The sequence below is a fragment of the Prenolepis imparis genome, unplaced genomic scaffold (assembly GCF_030444845.1).
Source record: "Prenolepis imparis isolate NDT839.2.m4 unplaced genomic scaffold, iyPreImpa1.0 SCAF_7, whole genome shotgun sequence".
NCBI lineage: Eukaryota > Metazoa > Arthropoda > Insecta > Hymenoptera > Formicidae > Prenolepis > Prenolepis imparis.
In genome coordinates, this window is record NW_028141165.1 from 64,961 (window position 1) to 86,449 (window position 21,489).

At 30.2% G+C, this 21,489-nt stretch overlaps 1 protein-coding gene and 1 long non-coding RNA gene across 4 annotated transcripts in view; one reads left to right on the top strand and one right to left on the bottom strand.

The window, feature by feature from the left end:
* The window catches only part of Ecr (ecdysone receptor), a 60,693-nt gene that overhangs the window by 24,662 nt on the left and 14,542 nt on the right, over positions 1 to 21,489 (top strand). For 2 of the 3 annotated variants that reach the window (XM_083042905.1, XM_083042906.1), the window contains one exon: positions 560 to 1,634. In XM_083042905.1, coding sequence (XP_082899031.1) covers positions 1,184 to 1,634 — 451 coding nt within the window. In that variant the 5' untranslated portion in view covers positions 560 to 1,183. Of the gene's footprint in view, positions 1 to 559; positions 1,635 to 13,361; positions 13,441 to 16,967; positions 17,386 to 21,489 lie in introns of those variants that run through there. The other variant, XM_083042907.1, reaches the window with a different exon arrangement.
* Positions 1,526 to 12,579, bottom strand: LOC145938957 (uncharacterized). Its single transcript, XR_014425767.1, has 3 exons — positions 12,494 to 12,579; positions 12,082 to 12,366; positions 1,526 to 1,645 (listed from the first exon to the last, which is right to left on the bottom strand). It is a non-coding gene; the product is annotated as an uncharacterized LOC145938957 (long non-coding RNA).

The following is a 21,489-nucleotide window of genomic DNA, read 5'->3' on the forward strand; positions in this document are numbered from 1 at the left end:
TAAAAAAATTTCAAACTCTGCAGTAACATTAATAGAAATAATTTTCAAAAACAGAAGCGAAATTAAAATGTCAACAAATTTTGGCAAATATTTATTTTAGGAGTTATCCTAATGATTTTGACATTGACAATGTTTTCAAAACTATGACTCTTTGTAATTCATTAAAGTAAATATTTATCGATTGTCCCTACACACACACACACACACACAAAATTCATAAATATACAATATACATAATATATATTTCTATTACATATGTGTATATTGAATCATTTTTCTTGCATACAAATTAGAAATGAAAGGAAAATTCTGATTATTTTTTTTTAAATTTAATGTAAAAAGAAATATAAAGCAGAATTACTAAATATATTATGTATGTATATAAAAAAATGTTTTTATTAAATTTTATAGATAAATATTATTATTGTTTATAAAAAACAATTTATTCCATCTTTTTTTCTTTAGACTTGGAGGCATCATAAAATAACCATAGTTATAGTTGTTAAATACGTGTCGAGCAATAATGTAAACTAAGATATCATTTTCTTTTATGTTACAGGATATCTCGAGGCAGTAGCAGGCAACAATTTCAACTATGAAGCTACAGCAATTTTTCGCGCACGTCAAGATGCGATAAAAAAGGCTGTGATTAACTTAACTTTTTCAACAATATAAATCTCAATCTTAAATCGATTGATTACTTTAGTATTAAATATGATATGAAATCATTGATTTCTTCCTTTGAAGATTTTCCAACGATCGATATATTAATATGGACTTTTCTTGTTCTTTAATTAAAAGAATTAAGGATTAAACTTGCAATACGGCAAACTAATCGAAAAATATGTTTTATTATTGAAAAGCGCGCGCAATTAAGAAGAGATAAAATATAATTTGGAAAATTTAAAACTATAAACAATAAAAATAAGAAACGCCGAACATTGTCTAGTGCAAGCATTTCACGGAATATCACGGAATCGAAAGTGGGATCCTCATCACGGTGGCCAGTCTAATCAGTGGCAACGTAACAGTGCGATATAATGAAGGGTCGGAGATTATTATTACGAGGGATGTCATCCTGGCAGCCTCATCCAGGTTAAAAAGAACAGTTAATCCATCAATCACGACGACGACGACGACGACGACGACGACGACGACGACGATAGGAACAACAACTTCCAGCATGGATATCAGTAGCGATTCGAATATCGACACCACTAATAGCACTGCTGCTGCAACTGTTGGCGCAATCACCTCCGTCGTCGGCAGCGCCACATCTTTGACGGTTAAGGCCGAAAGACCCGATCATCTAGCGGGGACATCGACGTCGCCTGCATCGACAGTGGCTGCTGTGGCTGCTGGATCGATTAATACCGGAAGTAGCCTCTTCGCTGGTATCGCTAATAGCAATAAGACGACTAGATCAGACGATTGGCTGGCGACAAACAGTCCTGAATCACCGCAGAGTTCTCTGCAGAATCAGCACGTGGTCTATACCTCTCAGCAGCAATTGTCGAAGCAACCTCCTGTAGCGCACTCCAGTCCGCATCAACAGCAGCAAGTTAGCAATAATGGATACGCGAGTCCCATGAGCACAGGCAGTTACGATCCGTATAGTCCCAACGGTAAAGTAGGTGAGTACTTTCTGTTTTGATAAAAAAAGTTGCAGATTATAAGAGTTGCTTTCGCAAGAACACACGGTACGCGTAAATGTTTACTGTCTAATGAAAGGGGAGAGAAGATGGGGGGAGAGTCAAAATAATTTTAATATAAATCATTTTCAAATAATTTGCATTACTGTAATTACATTGTAAATAAATAAATGTATACATTTGGGTCCGTTATGTATTTAAAAGAATCTATTTTATCTCAAAAATAAATTCGATAACAGAAAGTTTCTCGCTATTCTTTTTATGAGATCAGTATCCAAGAGAATGAGAACAATGTTTAATGATGAGAATCTTATGTGGAATATAAATGTCTAAATCAGCTGAAACGATTTATTAGAATGTATTTTTGATACATTTGGTAAATTTTTGATAAAGTCTCTATAAAGCTTCAGTGCGTATGCGCTTAAAAAACATGATTATTTCCTTTGAGATTCTTTCTCTTAACTTTCTTCTATATGAAAAGTATGTAAATGAACACATTCCACGCAGTATCTATACAGGATGTCCGATAATAATTGCTCCACTCATCGTGTGCAGGTAGAACGAGTTAAACCGAATAGTAAAATCCTATACGTTTTTACGATCTTCAGTAATTAATGAGAAATTAATTTAAACAAATTCGGTCAATCCGTGTGAACACAATTCCGCGGCGAGAAGACAGCCCAATGTTACGCGGTTGTCAGATGTAATAAATAATTAAACTTGATTAATCTCAACGCGTCGTCGCATTACTCAGTTTAATTCGATCTATCTGCACACGAAAGGTGCGGTAATTATTATCGGACAGCCTATTTATACGCAGAATATTAAATTATACATACAAGTATTATATAAAGATTAATTATTATTTATTAGACATTTAATGTATCATGGAGCTTCTCCATAAAGCGCTTATATCCTTATCTTTCTTTATTTGCTCGTCCTGCAATTCGATTGTTTTACTGCACATTTTCGATTCGAATTATGTATATACTTTAAATTATCTAAAAGTCGACGGAGCGTCTTGCATCACTAGTTTCCTATTTGGCGCGCGAATAAACAGAATCGCAGCATGTAACAATAGCGCGCTAGATGACACCAAAGCCGAATACTTTGTTATTGATAATTCGTTACCGAAATATTTTACCCACTAGTAGAGATATACATACATACAGTCTGCGCGATACATTCCACAGCCTCGTCTTCACTCGCACAGTGAGATTTAAATAACGAGAAAGTATAAGGACTAATATATTATATCATGCGTGATATCATATGAAATGCAATCATCCCATATATTATTATAACTAATAATTATATTAGCCCGTGCGGTTATTTTAAAATGCTCTTATAACTTAATGTTCCGCGTATGTGTACGCGTTATAATACGTAAAATATGTCAGCGATATACTTAGAGTTAAATATATGTATTTCGTCCGATACTTTCGTTTCTCATTTTTCGATGATCTAAATATAATTCAGATTGAGAACGCGCAGTAAAACAATCAAATCGATAAATAAAATAAGGGTAAGTTCCGTGATACATTAATCATCTAATAAGTAATTAATCTATACTTTAAAATACTTGTATAATTTAATATTCCGCGTATATACTAGATATGTCCGATAATCAACGTCTCGTGTGCAGATAGAGCGAATTAAACTAAGTAGGAAAGTCCATTTTACAATCTTCGCAATAATTAAAGAGAAATTAATTTAAAAAGATCGATGAATCTGCGCGAATATAAAAACAAAGAACGAGAAGAGACGTCCTACTGTCACATGGTTGCTAGGCGCAATACATAATTAAAAATTAAACTTGATTATTAACCCTTTAACAGTGTACAGAAAAAAATGTTTCTGTGCCGTAAGTGTGTTGACAAAAATTTTTTTCAATTTTTATAAAAAATATTCCTTGGGGGTTTTTGGGGTCGCTGAATCCAAATTTCATATCAAAATTATCGAATTAAAGATGGCGGATCCAACATGGATGCCACAAAGTTTGAAAATATTTTGATTGGAATGAAACTTGTTTTTCATATTACATAACGTCATTTTCCATAGAATTCGTGTGCGTTTGTGTATGCTCTCAGTTTTCTTCGTGCGCCGCTAGGTGGCTACGCACGGACTGCATTCTCATAAGTGATCATTCATATAGATATCCATTTATAGTCATGTGTTTGGCTTATTTTTTATTTTCTATTGATAACATATAAGCATATTCTGAAATATCATTCCTTCTTTTATAATATCAACTATATTATATTATTGGTTATCAATCGCAATGTTTGAAATTGGTCTTTATCGAATTTTTTTATGATGACGCTTATAAGCGTCAGACACACTGGTGGTCACTAAAATTTTTCCGCATATAGGCGTCAGACACTGGTAAGGGATTAATCCCAACGCTTCATCGCACGCCTAGTAACCGCGTAACATTGAGTTATGTCTCTTCTCGCCGCAGGCTTGTACTCGCGCAGATTGACCGATTTTTTTAAAATTAATTTCTCATTAATTATTGTAAAGATCACAAAATGGTAGAGGACTTTTCTACTCAATTTAAATCGCTCTATTTGCACGCGATGGGTGGGGCGATTATTATCGAACACCCTGTATAGTATCCATATCTATAATGATAACATGATATACGCCATCTGTTGTCATATTCTAAGAACTTTTGTCATTTTTATCACGATAACAGATGGCGCCACTATATCGCTATTGAACTATTGTCTCATATATTATACATATTATATCGTATGTGTGCGTGCGAAGGGGGGGGGGTGCGCGCGCACCGCATATGTGAAAAGATAAAAGATTAAACGTTTTACATTTAAAAGAATAACATAATAAAAATGAAATATCTCTACACACATGTGAAATAGAGAGCAATGCAAGAGGAGAAATGGAGAAAAAATAAAGAAATATTTTCTCTATATAAAAAATACAAAAAGTTTTTTACTATATATATGCTTAACATCACATATGTCCTTGTAAAATGTATATAAATGCAATCTTAACAAATCTTGACGTATCTATTATGTTTCTTGTTTTTCTCTTAACATCGAGAATCTCATCAATGAATAAATTTGACATATATGGACATTAGCATTCTTGGTCTACCGATTGTCTCTCTATCGAGAAGAGTGGCTATCCTTGAAAAGGAGCATTGTCCTCGATAGCTATCTCTTGTTCGGCCACTTAGCTCGGCCCGACAAGCTTCTCGTCGCCTTGTGACATTGTCCGTATTGTAATTTCTTCTCAATGTCGAAATCAATATCAAGCTTATTTTGCTAACATATCTCTTTTATTCCAAAATTTTATCAATTATTAAAAAATTAAAAATCTCGATTATACAAATACAAAAATTTAAAAACTTCTTATACGTTTCTTAATACAGTTTTGAAAATATATTATCCAACACATATGTGAAAAATTTTTTACTATTTTATAAACAGTTTGCATTCTTATAAAAATATTGAATTTTTTACGTTGTTATAATTTATTTATATATGCTATTATATTTATTTATTATTATGCTGTTATAAAACTAAAAAGATTATTGCATTCGCGCATTGTTTGTATTGCCAAATTTATGTATTATCGAATTTTATTATGAGTTTTGAGTATTAGAAAAGAAGGTTTCGATTTACAGCATAAATGTAATGGTAGCATAAATATAAGATTGCAGCCGTATATTTATGAGAGTAAAGAACAATTATATAAAATATAAACGCAAGCATTTTATCCAAGGCAACCTTTTACCTAAATATATAGTATATTTATCATTCTATTTTGTGATATAGCCATCATATGATATCACAAAATAAAATATGATCATATACTGAGAAAAATATATGGTAGTAATAAATTATTAGTACTTACAATTAGTACTGAGATTTCGCTGCGCAAACAGAATATTTAATGCTTAACCCTTTCTGACGAATATAATGTATTGTGTGTGTGCGTGCGTGCTTGCGTGCGTGCGTGCTTGCGTGCGTGCGTGTGCATTACATATTATATGTATATGTAGCGCGAGACATTATCGTGTCTCTCTTCAAGATACGATATGTCATAAATAAAAGCTATTATATTTTGCATAAATTATTTGCTAATTTATCCATTAGTAACGCAATTTTACATTAAAATTTGTAGAATATATTTGGTCCGAAGTAATGATAATAAAGTAAAGATGTTTTTTAAAAAATATATAAATAGAAATAAAAAAAATGTCTACATTGAAACTTTGCATCGTAATATTTCTGTTTATAGTACACGCAGAACAATAATAAAGACACTTTCTTTATATAGGATGAATTTTTTTCATCTTCACAGGCAAATATTTCGAAAATATGCAATTTTATAAAAAAATTTTTCGAATAAAAGTTTCAAATAAAGGTCAAACCAAGGCCACCATTATACGTCCAACTCTAAATCATACAACTTTTATTTGAAAAGTTTTTTGGTAAAATTATATATATTAGAAATATTTGCCTGTTAAGATTAAAAAGACTCATCCTATATAATTGAAATTCAAGCTATCGATTAAGCTTATTATAAGAATTCAATTGGCTTAGCCGTTACTGAGATTCGATAATCTAAGGTACTTTTAACTGAACGACTCGCGTATATAGATACACGGACCACCTCGCTATTGCTACGCGTGACTAGTGCGAGACACTATCGTGTCATTTGGGACTTCTAACTACGTAATTCTAGAAACATGTAGCCCGAATTAATGTTTATGTAGCAGCTTGGAAACAAAAATGAGTTGCACAGAGAAAGAGTGAGAGCGAGCAAAAGAAACGATGAAGCTTCGATGCGTGTCGGAGGCCTCGCAATGTTCAACGAAGCTTCACGAGATTCTGTAATCGTGTCCGGTTTGCTTGCCATCGGCCGCGATAGACTTCGCGTTTTAATGATACCATCGCCGTTCATATCAAACAAGACAATATTTCACGATGTTTGTTTAAACGAAAAAGCGATTTAATTTATTAAAGTACGAGGCCCATTTTTAAAGTAAAGTCCGTTTTGAAATAAAAAAAAGATCTTAACATATAAAAATAATTTATTATAGCCAAAAAACTTTTACAAGCTTACTTTATTTTTCCACATAATCATCATTGACTTCCCCGCATTTTTGATATCATTTCAACAGCTTCCTAATTGTCTTAAAAGTCCGCCGCCTATGTCTTGAACCATTTAGTAACGCCGTTCTTTAGTTCGCCATTGGGAAATTGAATAAACAACTTTGTGAGGTTTTTGGACCAAATGTTATGAGTGACAGTAAAGTTAGGCAATAGTGTCGTTTGTTTACAGAAAGACGAACAAATGTTCATGACGAAAATCGTAACGGTCGCTCAACAATGATGACGGAAGGTTTAATGGAAGAAGTGAATACAAAAATTATTGGAAATGAGTGGTTTACGGTTTCAGAATTGTCTATTCAATTTCCTAAAGCGAACTAAAAACGAAAAGAAAAGCGAACTAAAGAACGATATTACTAACTGGTTCAAGACACCGGCGGCAGACTTTTAAGACAATGGAATTAGAGGAAGCTGTTGAAACGATATCAAAAATGAATGGACGTCAATGATGATTATGTGGAAAAATAAAGTAAGCTTGTAAAAGTTTTTTGGCTATAATAAATTATTTTTATATGTTAAGATCTTTTTTTATTTCAAAACGGACCTTACTTTAAAAATGCGCCTCGTATATAGAAAACGTATAGAAATATTGTATATACAATATATGTTCAAAAAATATGAAAAAAGTGTGTGTGTGTGTGTGTGTGTGTGTGTGTGTGTGTGTGTGTGTGTGTGTGTGTGTGTGTGTGTGTGTGTGTGTGTGTGTGTGTGTGTGTGTGTGTGTGTGTGTGTGTGTGTCAATACGTATAATTCTAACCATAAGAGAATCTTTTTATATCTCTACTTTATATATATATATATATATATATATGATACAGAGATATCAAAAAATTCTCTTATTAGAATTATACGTATATTAATCTAATATTACTAAGTTAAATTATTAAATATAGAAATATATTATTTAATAAAATTAATTATTCCAAATATATCATAATGTTTAGTGTTTCCATATGACAATATAATGTTTTATTAATAGCATATAAAAAATAATATAAGTTTATAAAATTTCAATTTATCAGCTAAAAAATTATTTATATGTTTCTCGGTTTTAACTACTAATTTAAAAATTTAGATTTTGAAGATAAACACCACAAAAGTTTATATTTTGAAGAAATATTCTTTATATTTAAATTTAAATATACGTAAAAGTGATCTTCTTTGATCGTATACAAAGTGTGTCCCACGCTGTAGCCCATACATTACCATTTTCATTAAAATCATATTGTCATAGTTAATTGTAACAGAATCGCTAACGTCAACGTCATCGTGCTGATTGCCGATCAGAGTCGTGCATTAACGTTCTCGGGTGTGCCTCCCGCGCCCATTCTCGGCCTTGAGCTGAGAATCTTGATTAAGAGAGTGAGCGAGTAAGAGAATTGCATTCTCAGTAGGAAAAAAGAGAGAGTAAAGGAGAGAAGAAGTGAGGGGAATAAGTATTCGTATACAAAAAGAAAGAAAAGGAGGATGCAGATGTCAAGAATTCTCAAAGGAGGAATACTGATTGAACGTGCGCATATATATATAATGTGGTTTTAGATAAAAAAAGAATCGAAGAATTTCTCAAAGTTTATATATATATACATATATATATATATACTATATATAGGTATATAGTTCTATTATAGTTATAAAGCGGGAAGCCTGGAACAAGTCTTTTATCCATTAAAATCGAAAAATAAAATTTTCCGATCAAGAGTAAAGTGGGCCTTACATTGTTGTTCTGGGCTTCAAAATTTTGTTCTGAGTTGTTCTAGTCGAGAACACGATAGTTTTAAAGCGGGAAGCCTGGAACAAGTCTTTTATCCATTAAAATCGAAAAATAAAATTTTCCAATCAAGAGTAAAGTGGGCCTTACATTGTTGTTCTGGGCTTCAAAATTTTGTTCTGAGTTGTTCTACACGGTTATAAACATGATCTAAATCGACAATGTTGTAAGTTATTTTGTTTATGAAAGAATGGCAAAAAACGTTTTTTTTTAATTTTCGTTTTTTTTTTAATATCTCTTAAAATTTTTTACCAATCAAACTAATACTTTGGAACAATGTTTAGAACAACTAGAACAATCCAGAACAACCAAAAAAATTGGATTTTTCAAAAAATGGGGGGCCGCTACAAAAAACCTGTTTTTTTGCGTTTTTTGTCTTGTTTTTTGGTTTTTAGTCTTATAATTCTGGAACATTATAGAACAAACATAGAACAATCTGGAACAACTAAAAAAACATTTAAAATTAAAAAATGGGAGGCTAACTTCATACACATCAATTTCCCCGTAGTGCCAATCGGATAATGCTAATGTTGGCGGTAATTAAATACATAGGCAAAAATGCATAGGTAACTTTGATATGCTGTAACTTCGCAAAAAACAATCGTACGGTATTAAATTTTTTTTTAATTTGTAGAGAAAAGTCCATATTTTACGATAGTTATAATGATATTTGCGAAAAAAATTTAGTACACTCCGTAGAACTCGTCAAACTATGCAATTTTTTGAAAAAAAAAACACGTCCCTCCTTTTAAAGGGATGGAGAAAGGGGGAGAGAATAAAATCAAAATCGAACGAAAGTTCCTTAAAGTAGAGACTTTACCCTTTAAAACAAAAAAAAATTTTTTGAAATACGACAATTTTTCGCGGAGATACGCTTATTTGAATTTATGCTAAATTTTGATATTAATTACGTGTTGCGATAATTTTTTTGACGAGTATAGTATGCATGTGTATTATGAAAAATGTAATCACATGAGAAATCACATGTAAAGTAATGAGAGAGAGAAAGAGAGGGAACGATCCAAAAAAAAGGTCAATTTTTAGAGATTTAAGGAGATGATTTATATTATTACAGAGGTAGAATAAAGAGCTATGTTAAAAAATAGGAAATTTGACTATACTACATGTCTGTAAATTTTTACATCTTTTTTTAAATAATTTTTTATATAAATTTTTATATAAATTTTTATATAAATATAACAATATAACAAAGCAAATTCGTAAGCGTCTCTGCTACTTATTTCATTAAATAATCTAATTTGTATAAAAGAGAACGAAATGATATATATTTGTTTGCAATATTCAAATAGGTCTTTTTAAATCAAGAAGAAATTCGGAATTTCTTTACTATATAAAAATCATCAGAAAATCAAAAAGAGATAGTATCGATAGATGTAATTTAAGATTAAATAAAAAGATATAAAAACGATCTCTAACTGGATATTTTAATATTTTTATATATTAACTATTGTATGCTTTTATCTAATTTGTTTATTTTATCTAACGCACAGATTTTGTATCGTTTTGTACTTTAATTTATTTTTAACTTACTTGTTTCGCTTATTTAAATTGATCTAAATTTCAACTAAATTCTCACTTTGTAGATTTTACATTCGCGCTGGAATTTGTAAATCCTTTTATTGCTTGTGTTTTTGAAAAATGTATATTTATAATATTTATTTTCTTTACATATTTATTATTTATAATTGCTATGAACAGTTAGATTTTAATCTTTTGTATGAAACTACTAAATATACATTCTTCTTAGGTATAAAAAAATATACTTGTTATCCGTAAACGCATATCACGATACATCGTGGAAATTATTTGTTTTATGAATTGCTCGTGTTAATGCAAATTATATAATTTTGATTTGTATTTCGTATAAAAGTCGTTTGTTAATGACGTATAATTGTCCAAAAAATTAACATGACAAAATATACTGATTGTGATTTTTATGTTTATCAATATAAACCGATACTCGATCAACATTTACATTTATTTACACATTTGATTCAAATCAAATGCATTTTTTCACATCCGACTGCTGCCAGTCATAGTTGTTTTATTCGTTATTGCTCATATTCTAATAAATCCAAAAGAACTTTAACTGTCGCGCAATCGAAAGATAAATCATTATTTATCGCAACTTTCCGACTTTTAATATTGGTTTTTTTACACTAAGAAATTTAAATTACAATTGTAACAAAGTTTTAAAACTGGAGAATATAATTTTATTTATCTACTTTTAATTCCCTGAAATTTAGTTTTAAAAAATTTCTTTATTTTTAATCGCTTATAATTCAAAATTTATGTGGATCCCTTTTGTAAAAGAGAATTGGCTCGAAATAAACGAAGTCGTAGTTTTACTTGTAAGAGAGGCCCTGTAAGGCCCTGTAAGGCCCTGTAAGGTCCCATAATTTTAATTGAGAGAGAGAGGGGGGAGAGAGAGAGTGAGAGAGAGAGAGAGAGAGAATAAAAGTGAGTGAATGAGAGGTTATTATACATATATATTTTTAATTTATGAGATGAGAATCGCACGAATCCGAAGAAATATAAAAAATATCAATTACTATATAGTCTCTTAAGTAAATCGAAATATTGGAATGATCTTTTGTCGTATTTTTACGTTTCATGCAGAAAATTCTCGACATAGTATGCTTCCAAAATATTCTTTTTATGGCACAGTCGATCCAGGCTCGACTGGATACAACCGAGGGTTGTCCTCCTTTCTCTGACCATGACCCACCCCGGTAGCCCCCGGCTAGATAGTAGCTAGATAGCTCTCAGCCCCGTTTTAATGCTCCCCCGCGTTCGCTCTATCCTGACATGCGCAACGCATTCTCACATAGAATGTGTGCGTGTGTATGTACAAAATGCCTTATATTCACTCGCCAATTTTACGCGCAGTATGTAACAGGTGGATGACGTCAGACAGATTAGTTATCCTTACTAGGCGCAGTGGATAAGGTTTTTTTACTAAGAATTATACATTTTCAAAATCGAACTGAATATCAGAGAATTAAGAAAAAGTATAAGAACTAAGGAATATAATCACATTATCACATAATTTTAAATTAAAAAGACAAAAAAGTTCAAAAATATTCACACAAATTGCATTTTGAACTTTATAAGGTATCCAAATAATTTAAGATTAAAAAATTATTATATATATAAAAGAAAAGGACAAGTTTTACGAAAATGCAATATTTACAAACTTTAGCACTATAGATTGAAAATTGTATATTATTATTTCACTATATCTAATCGGAAACTGTTAAACATGAATTAAGTATTCCTTTAGATTCTCACAGCCCCATTTATCTTGTATTTTATATTGCATTAAAATTAATTAATTAACTCTATTATTTTCAATCCATCTGCATCAAGTGAAATTGTGATTTAGAGAAAGAAATAGCAAATAGTTACTTTAATTAATTAAATCGATGAGATTCAGATTATCCAAGTCCTACTATGAGATAAATGAATATATGTATATAAATATAAATACACTCACATATACATATACGTCCGCGTGCGTGAGGAAGAGAGAGAGAGAGAGTTTATTCAGGCACGAAGCATGCGGTGTAGGATGCGCGTTGACAGTGAAAGTTTCAAAGACGAATCCACTCCAGCTTCAGCAAACCGCTGCTACTGGTGCCGCTAGCTCTCCCTTGTGTCCATCCACTCCACTCATTCTCTCATGCGATCCGCCTGGCTTCAGTCGAAGGTGAACCATCAGTGTGCGACTTTGACGCTCGTGTCCATTATAGTTTTCAATTCCATTATTGCGTCAATGAATCTTGAATGATCGATACGCGTGTGATAGTGCATGTGTATACACGAATAATTATAAATTTGCGCGTTTGTAATATCAAAAGTATCGGATTTAAATTCGGGTCAAAGAATTACACACAATACATACATACATGTACAATTACAACGCATGAAGTTCGAACTTTAGCAATCACAAAAATCAATCATCTACCAATTAAAAGATCTAATAGCCTTAAAACTTTGCAAACTAATTGTATAGTTAACCGATTCTAGTTGCGCGGATCAAATTTTATACAACGAGCAGCGTGCGCGATTGTTACTGGTTCAGAAACGTAATACATCGATGAGGTCGGAGCCATTCTTTCGCGTGTGTCTAGCGAGAATACATGTGCGTGTGTTAAGCATCACACCCCCCACTAATGGACACATACACATGGACACTGCAACACAAAGATGCAGCAGCAGCAGCTGCTGCTGCTTCGCTTAGAATCTTTGGACTGATCCGAATATTCAAGAAAAAGCAATCGCATTCATTTATTTGTGCTCTTTCATTCATTTCTGTTTCATTTCGCATTCACTTCCGTTTTATTTGATATTTGACATATATAATTATACTAGAGTATAGAAACTATGTAATTTACTCTTGTGTTATTGTATTACAATATGATAATTTATAATCTATTCGTGCTTGTATTATTTTCGAATCTTTCTTAAATCTTTACACTTTTGTTAAATACATATACATATACATTTATATTTAACATTTATATTTGTCGATATTTGAAATACGAAATTTGTGATACTATACAGTTTTTATTTTATAAGAAGACAATATAAAAAAGCAATGAAATAAGATGTAATAAAATGAGAAAACATAGAGAAAAATAAATAGAGGACAATATACATTATACATGAATAACAACAAATAATAAGAAAAATAATAGAACAAAATATATGCGAAAAGCATACGCCGATAATTTTTAATTTAAAGTAAAATAATATTGAAAATAATAGATAGAAAGGAGAACAACGACAAACGAGTTGTAAGGATGTAGCAGTCACAAATGGAAAAGTAGAGCGAAGAAAGATGCTGACCCCGGTACTTTCCTTATATTCTATCTTACACAACTTCCACGAGGAGAGATTGCGGTCAAATCTACTACTTGCTATTATTATACCGTTATTCCAAAATAGTGCAAGTGTTGTTCTTTTTTGTCTTTTGTTTCTTGCTATTTTACCTTTTTTATATATCTATATCTGTCAATCAAGTCTTATATCTGTTTATATTTATTTTTTTTTGTTGCTATTTTCTCGCTTATATTCTTTATTTTATTACTTTAATATTTATGTTTATTATATATTCATAAGCCAATATAGTGATTTATGACAATTTTAGGTATAAGTTTTCAATTATCTCTAAATATTCGGAATGTTTATAATATATAGATTATATATGCAGAGTATATTCTATAATAATCGGATAATAATCAGAGGAATAATAATCGGATTTTTTTAAAGGACAGATTTTTTTATGTCAATCTAATTTGACATGAGTTTTTTTTAATTGATTTAATAAAAAAGTCAAAAACGATTATTTTTAGATCATTATTAACCGCAATTTTCAACCTTATACACACATACATACACACACACGCACGCACACACACACACACACACACGTTCTCTCTTATAACTATATTTTTAACCAAATTAAAATTTCGTTAAAAATCTATTTGAAATTGATTATATTTATTTTGTTTTATATATATAGGGTGTCCCGAAACTACCGTGAGATATTTTAAAGGTAGATTCTCTGGCCAATTTAAAAACGATTTTTCCTCAGCGAAAATGTCGAGGCACCAATAATTTTCAAGTTATAAACGATTAAAAATAAAGGGTTTCTCGTAAACTAAGCCCTCTAGAAATATAATATTAACAAAACCACATTCTTCAATTAATTTTAAGTAAAGTTTCTTTTAATAGAATTTTAATTTAAGGCTTAGTTACAAAGATACATGATGACAAAAATTGGGAACATGCAAAAAATGATGGTCTCCCTCGACATTTTCGCTGAGGAAAAATCGTCTCTAAATGATCCCAGGAATCTGCCCCTGGAAGATTAATTATGAGTTTTAGGACACCCTGTATATATATATATATATATATACAGGGTGTATCTGAAATGAAGCACTAAACTTTAGGAGCGTATTTTAGAGGTCAAAATAAGACTTTTTTTTCCTATGAACATGGGTCCGCAAATGAACCCCCCTCCGAGCTAGAGGCCTCTAAAGTTTGGGGAAAAAATTGAAAATTGGCTGTATTTTAGAAAAAAAAAATGGCAGAAGGTTGAAATTTGGTATAGCCCAGTAAATTATGAAGTAAAGTAAGCCACTAAAATGAAAAAATAAAAACGTATATCATGAAATTGTACACATTTTAGAATTTTAGCTCGGAGGGGGGTTCATTTGCGGACCCATGTTCATAGGAAAAAAAAGTCTTATTTTGACCTCTAGAATACGCTCCTAAAGTTTAGTGCATCATTTCAGATACACGCTGTATATATAGGGTGTTCTATAGAATTAGTGATACACCTGTTAATGGCAGATTCCTGAGATCATTTGGAGACGATTTTTCCTCAACGAAAATGTCGAGAGAGGTCGTCATTTTGTACACGTTCCCAATTTTTGCCATCATGTATCTTTGTAACTAAGTCTTAAATTAAAATTCTATTAAAATAAACTCTACATGAAATTAATTGAAGAATGTAATTTTGTTAATATTTTATATCCACAAAGCTTAGTTTGCGAAAAATCCTTTATTTTCAATCGCTTATAACTCGAAAATTATTGGTGCCTCGACATTTTTACTGAGGAAAAATCGTCTCCAAGTGATCCCAGGAATCTGTCATTAACAGGTGTACCACTCACTCTGGGACACCCTGTATATATATATATATATATATATATATATATATATATTCACACATTTTTAAGGATTTTTTTGAACAGCATAAATTATTTAAATTATTTTAAATTAGTTTTTATTAGGCAAAAAATATATTTGGTTAATAATTTATCTGCTGGCTTTGAGATATTATTTTTTAAATCAGAATAAAATACTAGATATAATACAAATTTATTATATTGCTAAAAGCTTTATAATAATATAATATTAAATATATAACACGCGTATATATGTATATATATATACACTCGGCCAAAGAAAACGGTACACTTAAAAAGTAGTAAAAAATTGCGCAAGTTTAAGAATTTATAACTAAGCAAATAATTATGATATCGAGATGTTTAAAAAATGAAAATGAAGCTTGAAGTCTGTAGTTTGAGAAAATTTTAATGCCGATTACGTGGAATGATCAGTTTTGCAATGACAAATGATAGAATGTGAACCTGCAAAACTGATGAACAAAAGGTCCACTTTCCTGAATTGCATGGCGTAAATCAGTTGACGTAGCTCAATAAGGGATAAGAAGCACGTGAAAATTTGAACTTTTCTCTTTAAAATGCGCTTTGGCGAAACTCGATACGATAATTTTTCGCTGAGTTATCGCAATTTGAAAAAAGTCGGTTTTTTAAGGACAAATTATGATTTAAAATGTGTATCTGCTATATTTATCAATTCGAATCGTTGCAATTCTATTCAAGAATGTTGCATTGAATGCGGAGGTGTCCCGAAGCGAGCAAATTGTGCCGGGCATCTCGCGCAAACAAAGTGTAGGACATTCGCGGGGTTTTGGCCAGTAAGAGTTCGGCACTACTTCCTCAGGGATTGGAGGGTATCCATGAGGATTTTCCCGCAATAAATACATTTATTTAACATCGATTATTAAAGCATCTTGGAACATTCGAGTGTTCGAATATAAATATATAATATAAAGTAATGTATCTTTTAATTTATATTTTAATTTAGTTAATTAGTTAACTTTAACGATAAATTTTATATCAAGCAATTATATAAAATTGTAAGCCGCTGTCATGTGCGAATTAAAAATTTAGCGTCATATAATAACTTTTGCTCAAGTTTTATTTGTACGTGATCTGCATCAAATTTATCAATTGTTCTATAGAACATGTTATAATATTTATGTTTATTAAATATTTCTTATTGTTTTTTTTTTTTTTTTTTTTTACAAAATTCATTATATTTAGAATTTGATAATAATAATCTATCTTTTTTAAAATTTTGTCGTTGCTTGGTCTTTCTAAAATAATTTTTTAATGGAATATAAGAATAAATTATACAATATGCACCAAGTTTTACATCTCTTGCGACTTTTTTAAGGCCTTTAGATCTTCTATAGAAACAAAATAAGATTTTTATTTGATTCTTGTATTCTACAACTTATGTTATCCTTTTCTTTTACCATTCGAGTGTATGTGTGTGTGTGTACTCACATGTATCATTTTCCCATCCGCGGGATGTTGAACACAAGGATACACGAATGTGAAAGAAACTTCATAGATACAAGATCAATTTTTAATGCTCGATTCTTTTCTTCAGGATTTTACACGAAAAAAAATTGATCCTCGAAAAACATAAAGAAATTCAAAACATCCATCCATATGCAATCCATTATATTCACTGGTATATTATATAATTTTCTTGTAGATCTCGTGTAAAGATTGTTAAAAACGATTTTCGATTGATTGTGAAACACCGAAGTTTATTAATACTATACTAGAGAGTGAAAAAAAACATTGAAAGAAGGAGAACGGTGAGATGCTGCAGACAATGCCACGGATACCAATTGCGGGGATTCGCAGAAAATGGGGCAATAAGTACACCGGAAATCTTCAGGAATCTAGTCCGGAAGTGTCAAGTAGCGATACATTCTCATCGAGATTTCAAGTGGATTCGGGCGCTGCAGTGCGTGAAGAGGATCTTCAACTTTGGGATTTGGATTTTCATCGAGATCATAGAGCACAACCGGACACTAATCACTATCGTACTATTACCGCGGATACCAACACCGCGGAATTAACTAATAGCGATCATGCAACCTCACCGTTCCCTGTCTGTATCCAAGGTAAATTCAACCAATGCTCATGATGGTGAAATTATAACATATATTGCTCTTTATGCGAGTAATTATTATATTCAAATATTTTACATTGTCTTGCAAATTTTCTTCTTAAATTTAATTCTCAGATCTTTAAAAGAATTTGCATTCCTATAACTTTTAAAATTTCTAAATATGACCTCAAAAAAATGTTGTCTTTAATTTTTTTAAAAAGTATAAGACCGGAAATATTTATAATAATTTTGGATGTCAAAAGATCGAAAATTTTTAAATTTTTATATTTTAAATTTCATACAACGTTGTAAAAACTTGTGTCTTTAAATGCGCAGATAATCAGTTATGATACTTATTGAGCCAAATAAATATAGTCAACTTGATAGTTACTATACATATAAAGAAGGAAAAAATGTAGATAGTACTACTATGCATATAGATCTTTTAACAGATATATGACAATGAAATTATTGTACAAGCTTGTGTGCGGGAATCGATACAAGTTGCTCAATTTTATAATGTTCTTAGATAAAATGTTTTTAGATTAAAGGAAAAAAAATTAAGTAAAATGAAAATTGTTAATAAAATGTATAATCATTTTCTCTTAAGCACGAATATAGTATAATTTATCAATCATTTCTAAAAAAATTATCAAGTTTTTTTGCTAACTTTAATAATAATTTTCTACAACAATAAAATTCTATTCAGTATATATTGCTATATTGCAGCAACAATGCATAAAAGATATTAAGGTTCCTATAGGTATAGCCTAGTATTTTAGCATATATTAAAAGCATAATTCTACATACTATATTTTATTTAATTTGGTACATATATTATTGTATTATACATATATAGAAATAATTATGTATCTTTATTTTTATCTTATATCGCGAAATATAGATAAAAGAAAATTTTTGACACTAATTCTTTGTCGAAACTATTAGTAAAATAGGTCAAAACAAAATTACTCATTATAGTCTCCCAGACAGCACAGAATATCCAATGGACGTCCAGTTTTGTTTTTATTTAGTCCAAATGTCCATGGATATAATATGAATGTTTTAAGAATATCCAATATTAGACGTTCAAAGTATATTATATTTAGACGTTTTAAAAACATTCATTTTACGTACAGCACAGAACATTTCATTTACATTGCAGCAATATTATAATCTTACAAGTTGCAACGTAATATTGGAGAGACATTATAAGAACATGTAACTGTAATATTTTAAACGAAATATTACTGTAACATTCCAAAAATATTATAAAAACAGTATTCATTAATCATTAGTTCTTTTATTTACCGCTATGTGACGCACGAGGCGCTATCTTTCCCGTATTTAAGATTTGTTATGAGAATTATATATAAAGCTTGCAAATATTGAATATTAAGATTATATAATACGCGAATATCCAAGTATTACGGATAAACAAAATGAAGAACTTACACAGTTTCAACAATTTTTTTTCTTGTTTCTTTTGGATGTTTGCAAGATTTCTGCAATTTTTTGATGCTGTATGTGTACTAAAATAGGTATATTCAGTACTCTAAACTCTAAACATATAAATTTACATATATACCTACACCTATCTACTATAAAATATACGTTCAATGTTCGAAGCAGGTCCAATTTTAGTTCGTTTAATCCTTAAAATGGACATGTTTCGATTGTCCAGAAAAGTAACACTGGACATTTCTAAAATGTTCTAAAGATGTCGCTCTAATATGGATGTTATAAATACGTACAAAACGTCCAATATGTACATTTTTAATACGTTTTTAAAACGTCACTGTGCTGTCTGGGCTTAAAAAGACTAGATTGTAATCTTATGAAGTGATGTTATCAACACTTCATTAAAAAGAAAAAACTAATTCTTTGTCAAATTAATTGGTCTCAAAAATGTATCACTCCCAATCAAAAACTTATTTGGCGAATATTAAATTTGAAAGTGGTGCAACTTTGAAAAAGTAATTAGCAATTAAGTTTGATATATTTATTTTCTGTTTATTTATTCGTTACTTGTTATTTATTTAATACTTGTTTGCTTATTCGCTATGTTTTTTAGAAGTGGAAAAGGATACTGACATACAATGTTATACCGGGTGTCCCATTTTAAAGGACCCACTCAAATATCTCAGAAACACTGCGTTAAATCAAAAAATGTTTCCTACAAAAATTGTAGGGTTTCGAGAGGGACATAACATAGTAATATTCATATGACCTTGGGCGGCGTCTCCAGGTCAAGTGAAGGTGAGAATAAATTTTTTAAATGGAAACCCATATTTTTTATTGTAACATCTTTTTCTACTAATTAATTTGAACAACTTTTATCTAAAGCATTTTTTTATTTTTTTCAAAATTCATTCTCACCTTCACTTAAGGTTAACCTTCACTAACCTTGAAGACGCCGCCCAAGGTCAAATGAATATTACTATGTTATGTCCCCCTCGAAACCCTACAACTTTTGTAGGAAACATTTTTCGATTTAACGCAGTATTTCTGACAATGAGATATTTGAGTGGGTCCTTTAAAATGGGACACCTGGTATAAGTCAGTATTTCTTTAATATAAATTTCCTGCCAATTAGGAACAATTCGGGATAAGAGCAATAAATTAGCATTAATAAATTAATGTTGCAGATTCAAAATTTATCCAATTTAATTTTTTCCAATGATAATACCAAATTAACAGAAATTACACTTGCACATCTTTCTTTGTACGACTCAGGTGACAAGAAAAGAATCAATATTAGTTTAATGATAATTTATATAAAATTGACCGAAAATTATTCCTAGACAGCCAAACTTATCGAATGATTTTGATGATATCTGTATGGTATCTACAAAATTTGTCGGCAGAAAAATAGATTTAAAACAAGATTTAGCATATATTATGCTATCGGTAAAATATCAGAAATATAAAATAGTCAAATTTTTTAAATGGGAATCCTTATTTTTTACCCCAGATTCGGAAAGAGCGGGAAATTTTACGTTCAGAAAGGTGCTTAAGTCATGGGTCAAGGTAACATTTAGGGATCATTTAGGGGTCAAATTGTATAGAACAGAAGAATCTATTAATAACTAACTTTAATCATGTTCTAGAGGGAAAACCCCTAAAAAACCCCAACACAAGGGTGTTTTAAGGGTTTTCCACCTTTAAGATATTTTTTATAAAAAAAAAAAACGTCAACTGTCAAACACTTTAATTTAACGTTAAATTTAAAATGTGTTTTTAAATTTAACGCGATTAAAGTGTTTATTGCAATTCCACACTTCTTTTTGTATATATTCTTATTCAATCTTCAAAAATCTTGAAAATCTACAAGAAATTGTTAATATATATATAACTTTAGATAAAATTCACCATACAAAATACATACCTATATTCCAAATAAAAGACGATCGTGTAACATTATATTAATTATAAAATTCAAAGTTTAGCTAATTTACTATTTCTTGGTGAAAATGTCAACAGATTGATGTGTCAAGATGTCTTTAACTGTGTTACTATACAAATAAAAACAATATATATACAGCTCTTTTCAAATTAAATTTTAAGCATATAAGATTTCAAAAATTTGAAATAGATTATTTAACGCTTTTTATTGAATATTTAACAAATGTTCATAATTTGAGATTCAGTTACTATAAAGATATTGGATGTTAAAATTTCAAATATTATATGTCAAACAATTATTTTTCCTCATGTTTTTGTTAAAAAATAAAATAAAATTTAATGACACCTGTTGATTTTTAGTGTCATAAATATTAGATATAAAAGATTTTAAATTTTACAAATTTATTTAATTCTCGGATATTTTGTACTATATACATATAACATTGTATTTCCAAATTTCAATTGACAAAAATAAATGAATGTTTTATGGCTTTTGCAAGTTTGAAAAAAAATTAGAAAGAGAGCAATATATACCATAGACCTATATATGTATTTATACACATGTGTTTAATACACATATTTTTTAAAGAATCCTGTACGTGAATCTGTTTCTTTTTTTTCGCTTTGTACGGATTTATGCCTACATCTTTCCATTTCCTCTTTTCGCACGCTCGCCTAACCAGTCTACCATCTCTTCTGATCTCTGGAAGGA